Source organism: Ictidomys tridecemlineatus, chromosome 11, assembly GCF_052094955.1.
Source record: "Ictidomys tridecemlineatus isolate mIctTri1 chromosome 11, mIctTri1.hap1, whole genome shotgun sequence".
Classification (NCBI taxonomy): domain Eukaryota; kingdom Metazoa; phylum Chordata; class Mammalia; order Rodentia; family Sciuridae; genus Ictidomys; species Ictidomys tridecemlineatus.
The window spans coordinates 24265819-24277427 of NC_135487.1; the positions used below are offsets into that span (position 1 = coordinate 24265819).

Below are 11609 nucleotides of genomic sequence, written 5' to 3' on the forward strand. Positions count from 1 at the left end.
CCAGGGCACACCTGTAATCCCAGCAACTTAGGAGGCTGAGGCAGGAGGATCATAAGTTCAAGGCCAGCCTCAGCGACTTAGTGAGACTCTGTCTTAAAATAAAAAATTAAAATTATATGCTAGGGATGTAGCTTAACAGTAAAACACTTCTGGGTTAAATTCCCAGTACCAAAAAAAGAAAAACAATGGATAGTGGAGATGGAGGTGGATGTGAAGCATTTGGGGCAGTGAGAGAGGGCATAAGGCAAATACCTTGGACTCTTTCAAAGTGTCCATGCCCTTGCCAGGATGCTAAACATTGTTTTAAAATCTCAATAATTTAGAAGGCCCATTTGCCATTGTTTAAAGCCATAGTTTTATGTAAAAGTGGCTTAACAGATAATGTTAACAAATTTAATTTAAAAAGAATACACCAGGCTGGGGGTGTGGCTCAGTGTAGAGCACTTGCCTAGCATGCATGAAGCTTGGGTTCAGTCCCCAGCACAAAAAAAAAAAAAAAACAATTTTTAAGCACATGAGAGGCACTGCTGGAAGAGGATGAAAACAGATACACCAATTAATAATTATTCTTTGCTCTTCACACTGAATCCTCCAAAGACTTCTATTTAACAAATCCTTTTAAAAGAGACCATGAACAGCAAAGGAATAAAAGAGCTTGTATTTATACTTTATTGTTCAGATTGGCTGCCATCCCACTTAGATAAAAGAGAAGTTTTCCTGGGTCAGCACATCCAGCCCTTGCATGTCTTCAAAATACTCAAATCGGCTTCTCTTCCTGTGCTACTAGCAGGGGACATTTTAGCACCCCATTTTGCAGGCTAAGAAACCAAAGGCCAGGAGAAAGGACAGCATCCCCAAGCCTCCCAGTTCTCTTGCCTTCAAGTCCAAGGTTCTGTCTTCCCATTCTCCTGATCCATGACCTCTTGGATCAGAACACCTCTGGATGACTTACTCCCCATTTCTCACCTCTTGCCTTTGCAGACCACACTGTGGAGTACTACTCAGTAACCAGGTCTAAAGGCTGTAGTCCCCCGGGTCAGCTTGATTCTTAGGAAAGCTAGTCCTTTCCATAAACTATTCCTAAGAAGCCCTCAACCACCAGGCCTATGAGGGTCCTTGGGGTCACCAGCTGAAATCGCTCTCTTCTCCCACTCACCAGGATCACAATGGTACATGCAACAACTGCAGGAAATATAGGCATTCTCTGCAATAAAAATTAAAGCAGCTAACACTCACTGAGTACCTACTAGTTGCCATGGGCTGTGCTAAAACTTCACATACACTACCTTATCCCCTCTCAAACCACCTCCAAAAAGTCTTATATGTTTTTCAAATGAGGATACTGAGCTTCAGAAAGGCTTCGGCGACTTGACCAAGGTCTAGTTGTTGAAGCATTGTTCATAACTCAAGTCTGCCAACCTCCAAAACCCATTTTACTCTCATTCTACCACACTGCCCTGGCTCAGCACTCCACAAATACGTAGACACCGATGCCAACATGGATGAGGACAAGCGAGGCAAGGCAGAGCCTTCTTCATCCCAGCTGACTGCCCCCGACCCAGACTTCAGTGGGACTAATTCCATGCTGTTTCACTTGGCCAACAGTCCCACCAGCCCAGGGCCCTGGGAAGCCGACAAGAGTCAAAGGGCTCTCTGGAAGGTTTGTCCTGGCAGCTACCCAGCTGACATGCTAACACAGCAACAGGCACAGGAAAGGGACGAGAGTGGAAAAGCACCAGACACTGAGCCGCTGAAGGCAGAAAAGTGATTCCTGCCATGCTCAGACAGGATAACCCTGCTCCAAAGCCACCACCATCACGGGGCTAATAAAAAAAAAAAAAATTAATTAATTAATTAAATAAAGATAAAAAAAGAACCTAGGGGAGTAGAGGACAAGCAAAGAGCTCCAAGCTCAGCCACTTAATAATGTGTTTCAATGAACTGTGACTGTGGGACCAGTAAGAGAGGATCACATGCTTTCAAGGTGAATCAGCAAACATGGAAGAAAACCAGTCCATGCCCTGATTCACCCCAGCAACCATGACCTGTCTTTACCCACATCTACATTAGCCCTGCTACTTGATGTCACCTGCACAGAAGCAGGAGAGCATGCACAGCCACTATGGCACTAGATCTCAGCCAGTCTGTGGGAAAGAAAGATCTAGCTGAGAATATTAATAGACTTGCTGGAGGCAGAAATTCCGCCAGGATTTGCCCTAGGAAATGAAATTATTTAAAAGGGGGCACAATCAAAGTGAGCCTGAAGAAGGGAACAACTTGCATTTCTAAAGATAGGGCTTCCTTAGCGAGGCATTGGTAGGAGGCATACCAGCAGAGACAGGGTTGTTTTAAAATATCTGAAAATCTAAAAATGTCTCTGGGAAAATCTTTTTCTATCATTTATGTGGCTTTCCTTCCTCAAATGTTTTGCTTAGGTTGATATTAAACTGCGCATGTGCAGGAGACCCAAAAGTGTTCAATGGAAACCAATTATGGGACCTGATATTTGTTACAAGATGTTAGACAACTAAAAAAATGAATTAGGCCATGTCATTAGCAGAGGGGCTTTTTGTTGTTGTTGTTCCAATGCTGGGGATGGAACCCAGGGCCTCACACATGCCAGGCAAGCAGTCTACAAGCTACATCCTGAGAAGGGCATTTTGAAAGATCACTAATTGGCAGCCCCTAGCCCAATTAACCCTGTGTTAGCATGCTTAATTTTTTAAAAACAAACTGTCACATTTTAAAAAAACAAAACGAAACATAAGTTTTCACAAATAAAAAAATTAAAACTCCATTGAATTTCCAGCATCTTTTGAAGAAAAAAATGGAAAATCTCGTGCCACTGTGCAAGCAGCACAAATTGAAAGCTGAATCACTACTGCCCCCTCTAGGCAGGGCTGTACTTTCCAGTTCCCAGCCAGACTAGCCTACTGTTCACTTGCCCTCTGATTGACCTGTAGGCATCAAGTTTGCTCCTGGTTTAGCCCCCTGGAGCTATTCCAGGCCTGGTGATGCTCAGGTCTGCCACAGGGTGGCAGCACCGGTCTGTCATGAGGCATGCCACAGGTGATCTGTAACCAGAAACTGAGTTTAGCAGATCCTTTCAGAACCCTAATTTTACAGAATTAGCAATCTTCCCCCATACTCTTCATGGGATTCCTTCCCTGGGAGACAACAGCAGCTCAGTTCAACAACCCCACCTGGCCTCAGCAACACGGAGGGGAAGCCATTCACTGGATTTGCTTCCTCCTCTCCACAGCTGGCATCTCTACCTGTTGAGGAATTCCAGCCTCACCTACTAGTTAAAACCATCAGGTCCTGGGGAGAGAGAACCTGATAAGGTGGGCAAGGACGCAGATTCCCTCTTTGTCTAGTGCTCATTATTTACAATCCCCTTGCTCACTTAGGTGGTTCACCACTCGGCAACAAGATCCTATGCCTGTTCCAGCCCTCTACTCTGCAGCCTGTACAATCCCACTGGCAACATCTTAAGTGGTAACATTCTGCATAAACTCCTACAATCTTCTTGGAAAGACATTTAGTTAACTATGCACAGAAACCCTCAAAACTTAATTCTTTTATCCAAATACCATTTACTCTTCCTACCATTAACTCAAAAATGCAGAGAAAGCCTTGTAAAAGATCTTCATTGCAGTATGTAAATTTGTGAACAAACAATTCAAATGTCCACCAACAAGGAATCTTTAAAATAAACTTTTGCCATACTCCCATTTGATGGGCAATTATGCAACTATTAAAAACAATGAGGAGGGGCTGGGGTTGTGGCTCAGCAGTAGAGTGCTCATCTAGCACGTTCGAGGCACTGGATTCTATCCTCAGCACCACAGCACTACATAAAAATAAATAAAATAAAGGCATTGTGTCCAACTACAAAAAAAAAAAAAAAACAATTATAAGGGCTGGGGTTGTGGCTCAGTGGTAGAGCTCTTGTCTTGCATATGTGGGGCACTGGGTTCAATCCTCAGCACCACATAAATAAATAAAATAAAGATACTATGTCCATCTATAACTAAAAGAAATTTTTTAAAAAAAATTATGATAACCACAGTATATGATGGAAATGACTTTAAGAAATAATATGTAACCAGGCATGGTAAGGCATGCATGTAATCCCAGCTATTTAGGAGGTGGAAGCCCAAAGGTGACCAAATTTGAGGTTAGCCTGGGCAATTTAGCAAGACCCTGGTCACAATGCTAAAAAGGGGGGATAAGGTTATAGCTCAGTGGTAGAGTGCTTGACTAGCTCGTGAAAAGCTCTGAGTTCAATCCCCAGTACTGAAAAAAATTTTAAAAACAAGAGAAACATGAAAAAATAATAAAGTAAATTATATCTTTAAAAACTAGAGTAGTGAAGATATCAAAAGGTTAACAGTAGTTAGAGCACTGAGAGCATGGGTGACCTTTTTTAATCCCTACCAAATTTTCTCTAACTGTGCATATATTACTTTTCAAGAGAAGGGTGTCATGTGTAGTATGTGCATGCATGCATACACACATCCATCTTCTGTACTTGGACTTTAGATGATGCTATAGCCTCTTGTTGTCATAGTAAAAAGGCTCTTGGGAACCTGGGTCTCTGGGATTCACAGCAACTATCAAGGCTGTGAACCACCTGAAACAAGGCTTCCAGGCCCCTGGGAGTCCTTGAACACCACTATTGTCCCACCTGAATGCCTGAGCTTCCTAACTCCTAAGGAGATACCAAATGCCTCTAGAAGATAAGATTCAATCAACAGGTGCTCAGTTGCCACTTTAATCAAGGTTTTCATTACACATCAGTGAGGAGTGGAAGACAGTGATTGTTTTCAAGCAAATTCACCAGGCACATGTTCCTCCCTGTCCCAAGGTGAGCAGCCTGAGCTTCTGACAACAGAAAAATGCTTTCCTTCCCTGGAGAATCCCATTCCTGAGCTAACAGAATTTCTGAAAGAATGAACATGAAAGAGGGTGAATCAATTGAGGAAGCCAGGTAGATTTTTGAACTTTTCCCAGTGCAAACTAGAACTTGACATGTGTGGACCCCTCTTAAAGGCAACATCCAAATCCCAGCCCTCCCACCTGAGACCAAACCATCTCCCCAGGTAGTCTGAGAACCAATGTTCATTCCATAACAGTCCTCTGTGCAGTGCACCCACGTAAGCCCAGAAGCCTGAGCAGTTGTGGACCTGATTCAACAGATGCAGCCTTCCTCTTTGCTGGCCCCTCAGCTGCTGTTGTGCCTGCCTGGCCAAAAAGGAACAGCCAGTACAGTGTGGTTGTGGGGTGCAGGAGGGGCCAGAATAAGCAGCAAAGCAAATCAGATGTATGTTCTGGGGCTGGGATGACATGGCAGAACCAGTCTCAGCCCTGTGGACCATATGGCCCTATGTCCTCCATTAGTTCTTCTCCGGGCGGTTTCTGTTCAGGACAGCTTTGGGAGCAAACTCCAGCTTGTCCTTAAGGCTCACCACCTGAGTGTGGTCCTTGCCCAGCAGCTCATCTAGCTTACGATCCTCCCGGCGCTCTGAGATGCTCTTTTCCTCCTCCATTGGCTGGGGATCCTTTCCCCTGATGAACCATTCCAGGTGGTAGCCCACAGCCCCGACCACGAAGGCCACAGGGAATGTGACATAGGGAGCATAGGTACGCACCACGGTCCAAAACACAGGCCACATGACATCTGCAGCAGAGCATAAGGTAGAATTAGGGAGAAACAAACACCCACAACCCACCAGATATCGACAACCCACAGGGCACACCACTTACCAAGTTTCCTGGCACCATTTACTGAGCAGCCAGCTGCTGCAGAGTAATGCCAGAGGGTACTATGCTTTATGCACAGTCAGGTCCCTGAAATAATCTAGGAAATTTTTAAATATTCAATTATTAGGGAAGAGGGAAAGAATCTTTATCCCATGCACCATGCACCTATGCATGGCAGTGCTCCCCACAAGGGGACCTCTGAGCATCAAGCCTTTTGTGGACCACAGCCCCGCAAACCCTCCAGTTTGCCAACATATTAGGAAGGGAAAAAAAGCCTTTCTCTGTTCTACAAAATTAGACAATGACCATATACAATCCCACTGTCATCTCCCACCTCCTCAATAAATGAGAAAATAGTTCCTCTTCCTCATGTAAAGTACAAGGAGCATATCAAAACAGCCAAAACCATAATCCATCACCTAACTGTTCTGAGTGTGAGATAAATAAAGGTTTTATTTCTATCCTGAACTTGATTTTCTAACACTGGGACTAATCTATACTTCCCAAATCTGCTGGTCAAACCTTCTTCAAAATATACTATCTTCAATCAAACTCATTTCCTTACATTTACATAGTAAACTCCTAAAAATATCACAAACCATTATATACTCTGGGCATCACAGGACCCAGGACTTGAAAATTCTCTGTAAAAAAACACTGTACAAGGCATGGCAGAAAATAAAAGGAGCGGAAGTGTACTAGGGCCTCCTGAAATGAAACAGGACAATGCCAGAGTAATGTAAAAACACACAAATTTCCAGGCACAGTGTCGCACACCTATAATCCCAATGGCTCAAGAGCCTTGGCAGGAAGATCAGGAGTTCAAAGTCATCCTCAGCAACATAGCAAGGCCCTAAGCAACTTAATGAGACCCTATCTCTAAAAAAAATATAAAAAGGGGCTGGAGATGTGGCTCAGTGTTTAAAGCACTGCTGGGTTCAATCCCAGGTACCAAACATACGTACACACACGCACACACACACACACACAAATGGGCTCACTTTAATGGCCATTTAGTGACAAATGATTATTATTGATACTAACCAATGAAGTCCCAAGTTATCAATTCTGTAAACATTTCAATGATATTGACACAAGATTATAAAATAGGTTGCAAATCATACTCTAGAGCTCATAAATCCTTTATGCATATATGTGAAATACACATATATATATATTTTCAAATGATATAATCATTCACCTATTTCATTTCTCAAAGGAGTAAACTTCTAAAAACAATAATTACTTCAAAGTTACCAGAAGCAGTATATTTGTTGCTCAATTTTAAGTTTTTATAGGTGTTCTACACCTTGGACAATGGAACAAAATGGGTTTTCAGTTATCAAATATCATTCACAATTATAATAATGATGGCTACTACTTATTAAGCACATGTTATAGCTAGGCTTGGGCTAAGCACTTTACATAAACTATCTCTTTTATCCTCATCTCTACCCTAAGATAGATGGCCTTATCAGAGGGTTAAGTGACTTGCCCAAAAGCCCCAACTAAAAATCTGTCTGTGCTCCTGTGGATATTTCCCCAGCCTATCTCTGGACTACAGTAACAATCAAAATCTCACCAAAGAAAAGATAATCTATTCTTTCATTCTCTCCCTTTCAGAATCCAAGTGTTCTGTGGACCTAAGACTATAATGGACCATCATGGGGGCAGAAAACTGCAGCAGCTTCAAGAATCCCTTCCTAGTCCTTTGTCTCAGCACCAGACCCTACACTGGACAACTTATACACTAGTCATCATCTGGCCCTCACAATGTCTTTGTGAGGTAGCCCAGATTTTCGTCTAAAGCCATAAAGGCTAAGAGGCATTGTTAACTTGCTCAAGACCACTAGAAATGATAGACCCATTGATTTTAAGCCCAGATCTCTCTAACTTCAAAGCCTGTGCTTTTCTGGTGGAAAGAACACACTGCAGATCCTGTATGGATTCTGTCCAAATTTTGGACTTAGGAAGAGCCTCCTGCAGTTTTTCCCCATTAACTTAGCATTTATTACCTAGAAATGCTTCCCTTTTTGTAAATTGATAATACTGAGAAATTTGTAAAATTCTTAAGACATTGTTAAAAGAGACACCCTGAAGAATCCCAAACCTAACACGTCTCCATTTTATTTCCTGTCATTTAAGCAAATTCTCTCTTTTTAAGCAAACACTTTTTCTAAACAGCAGCTCCACTGAGCTTTCCAATCTGTCCTAAAACATACCAATCACAAGTCTACAACTAAAATTCTCTCAATACAAGGTCTCTGTCTTCCTGCTTATGTTATAGTCATTTCCAAATAAGTCAATTTATTCATTTATTGAACACTTATAACCATGTTCTCTGTGTGGGCACTGTGCTGGCTTGCCCTACTTGTCTGAATTTCTCAAAACACCTTAAAGTTCCTAAAGAGCAAGGACCATATCCATCAGTCCAGTCCCACTATGTCCTATCCATCCCTCCACCTCTCCCAACCTCCCTGGCACAAATTGGTCAAGGTGGGGGAAGCTTGAAGGAATTCACTGTATGAATGACAGACTGCTCAAGCAATTCACTAGGGTAAAACCACAGCAGTCATCCACCCACCCTCAAAAGGTGGCAGGAACACAGCAGATGTCTTTGCTGATTAAACGAAAACTAGAGACTCCATGGAGTCAACCCCAGGGTATCAAAATGAAAGAGGCAGAAGTGTCTCTCAAATACTGTCACGACTATTTCCAATGGAGGAATAATGTATGCAATATAGATCAACGGGCTGCCAAGAAACCTGGGCCTGGGCCCCGTAGGTCCAGTGGGACCCGAAGATGCACTCTCAAATTGGAAAACTGCTAAGGACAGAGGGGGCCTCAGAAGGTGGAAGAATGAGCTCTCAAAGCCACTCGAGCCCAGCCAGGGTTAGAAGCGCAAGTGAGGTCAAGGTCCAGACAGCTACCCTCTTTCCTCCGTCCCACCACACACTTGGCCCTGTCAACGTCTATCCTCACTCGGGTGCCTGAGGCCAAGAACCCGCAGAAGGCCGGCTGGGCTCCCAGACTCTGCAACCAAGCTCCGGGAAGAGAGGGCTCCGTTAGGCCGGGCCAGCGCGGGAGCAGAAACTCGCTATCACCCTTCCCCTAATTCAGAGGTCGCGGCCCGAAGCCGTCATCGTGGAACGGGCGGCCCCGGCAGCCGCTCCAGAGAAGGTAACTGCTCTCCGGGCCCGCGTGCTCACCTGCGGCCCAGCCCGCACTCCTCGGCCTGGCCCCGCTCTCCACCCGCTAGCCGGGAGCACGGATGTCACGGCTCCCGACGGCCCGCGGGGCGTTGTTCTGTGACCCCGCCCACTGGCCGCGGGTTCTCTCGAGCACAGGGATTGGCTGAGCTCCAGCCAAGGGAGAGACGGAGCTAGGTGTGCGCAGCCCGACCCTACTGCGCTGAAATCGGTACAGCGCCCCCTCATGTCTGGGAGGTTTCACTGTGACGTCGCCACGTGCTTTTCTCGTGGAGAAAGTGAAAGGCATTCATTCATTCATTCAACTGACGTTTATTAGGCATCTTCTAAGACCTAGGTCGGGTACACAGAAACATAAGACATGACCCCTGACCTAAAGTAACTCTCTTTAGGAGATTATAATCTAGTGTTTTAAGACCTCTTCGGATCCGAGCTAGCTTTCAGCTGTGTGACCGTGGAAACATTATTAATCTGTCTGAGCTTCCTTTTCTTCTGTATAGAAGTAATAACACCCATTTTTCAGGGATGTTTGAGGATTATATAAGACCATGTACGTAAAGTACTGTGCTAGGCACACCACAAGCAGGGAAACAAATAGCAGCTATTGGGAGTACAAAAAATGGAAATAAAGTAAAACCTGTGACCCCTCGGGTGCAAGTATTCACTCCCTCTTTTGTATTTCCACTGTACACTGAACAGATATCTATTTTATCACATACAGGAAAAAAAAAAAAAAAGAAAGTCCCTGTGCCAAACCTCCTTAATGGTTCCACATGGACCTTCCTTCCCAACCTCATCAAACTGATCTCTGCCTGGCATATTTCCTTATCTTTAGTAATACATAATAATACCTTCCTATTTCCCCACACAGACCAAACTGTTTTACAGGCCTGTAACTTTGCTTATGCTTTTCCAATTACCTTAAGTACTTACCCAGTTACTTTGTTCAACAAAGTAACTCTTTTTGTTTGGTTGTTTTTGTTTTCAAGTTCATGAATTACTTTCATAGGAAGCCTCCTATACTGCACTATCAGGTTAGAGACCCTTCCTCTATTACTGGGAAGAGCCCAAAGCTAAGTTTGGCAATTAAGATGGAAAGAAATAGTATAAAGAACTATTTAGGAGACTGTTATTAGCAGAACTTATTTGCTTGCACATTGAATAAGTAAGAAAGGAGAAGGGAACAGAACTGCCTAGAATAACTGGCATTCAGCCACCCAATTAACACGTAGTAGGCACTGGAGATGCAGATATGACCCTGGACCTTCCCTGACCTCCGGAATTGATGGAAGGGGAAGCAGACAAATTTACAGAATATCTCCAGGGTATAAGAAACATGATGACAAATGAGGACCATCAGCACAACCAGGAAGGATCAGGGAAGGCTCCCTAGAAGAACCAGCCCTTGAGCTGTGTCTTGGGTCCAAACAGAGTCCTCAGGCAGAACTGGGTGGGGCTCAAGAGCCCACACTTGGAAATCAGATGGCTATCCCAGCTCAGTCTATCTGCTAATCTCAGGAAAGCTATATTTATACTCCTCATTTTTAAAGACAGGAATAGGGGCTGGGGATGTGGCTCAAGCTGTAGCGCGTTCGCCAGGCATGCGTACGGCCCAGGTTCGATCCTCAGCACTACATACAAAGATGTTGTGTCCGCCGAAAACTAAAAAATAAATATTAAGAAATTCTCTCTTACTCTCTCTTAAAAAAATAAAGACAATAATAGTACCTATCCTCTAGGATTGCTGAATTAAATCACCTTAAGATATATAAAGTGCTTGGCATAGTACTTGGCACCTCCTCAATAAGTGCTCAGTAAATTATTACTGATATGTTAAATATTACACACAGTCATTCCTCCTGTCCTTTTTTTAAAAAAAATATATAGTAGATGGACACCTTTATTTTATTTTTATGTGGTGCTGAGGATCAAACCCAGTGCCTCACAAATGCTAGGCAAGCACTCTACCAACTGAGCTACATAGCCCCAGCCCCTCCTCTCATCCTTTTTTTTTTTTTTTTTTTTTTTTGGCCTTATTCACTCATCAAGCCAAAAACCTGAGTGACTTTCAAGGTCACTTCTCTGAGATTGTTTCACCAAAGCTTCCTAAATGTCTCTCAAAGTCAACATCACTCCCTCTTACCTGGATCCCATTATCAATGGTCTCCCTGCCTTCTTATTGGCCCCTCCAGACCACTTACATCCTTTTGGCCCAAGGGTCTTTCAAAAACTTAAAAAAAGAACCAAAAACATGAAATCCCTAGTTTACCTCCTCACACCCCACTGCCACCATGGGTCCCTTCTGGCCACATCGCTCCACTCCCCCCATACCCCATCCCAGCCTAGTGCCCACCTCCATCCTTTGCTCTCCCATCATTCCTAGCACACATACCCTTTCCAAGCTTCTGCCAAAGTTGATCCCTTCACCTGAAAGGAATGTTCTCCCTTCTCTTCCTTGACTGCAAAATGCTAATTCATCCTGCGAGACTCAGTTCACAAAGCAGAAAGTTTTCTCGGGCTCCTATGCTAGGGTTTAAATGTATGTTCCTCCAGAATTCATGTGGAAATTTAATTGCTGTTATAATGGGGTCTTTAAGAGGTGATTTGGCTGAGCACTCCATTCTCGTGGGTGGG

At 43.8% G+C, this 11609-nt stretch overlaps 1 protein-coding gene across 2 annotated transcripts; it reads right to left on the bottom strand.

Annotated features, from left to right (window-relative positions):
• Positions 1-4761: 4761 nt before the first annotated feature.
• Positions 4762-10947, bottom strand: Smim12 (small integral membrane protein 12). Of its 2 annotated transcripts, XM_040288338.2 has the most exons (3): positions 8976-10947; positions 5770-5863; positions 4762-5683 (listed from the first exon to the last, which is right to left on the bottom strand). In XM_040288338.2, the coding sequence occupies exon 3, from the start codon at positions 5676-5678 to the stop codon at positions 5400-5402; it is 279 nt and encodes a 92-aa protein (XP_040144272.1). In that variant the 5' UTR covers positions 5679-5683; positions 5770-5863; positions 8976-10947; the 3' UTR covers positions 4762-5399. The 2 variants fall into 2 exon arrangements, with proteins under 2 accessions (XP_040144272.1, XP_005317845.1); XM_005317788.5 differs by lacking the exon at positions 5770-5863 and having other exon boundaries at positions 8976-9134.
• Between the last annotated feature and the right edge of the window lie 662 nt (positions 10948-11609).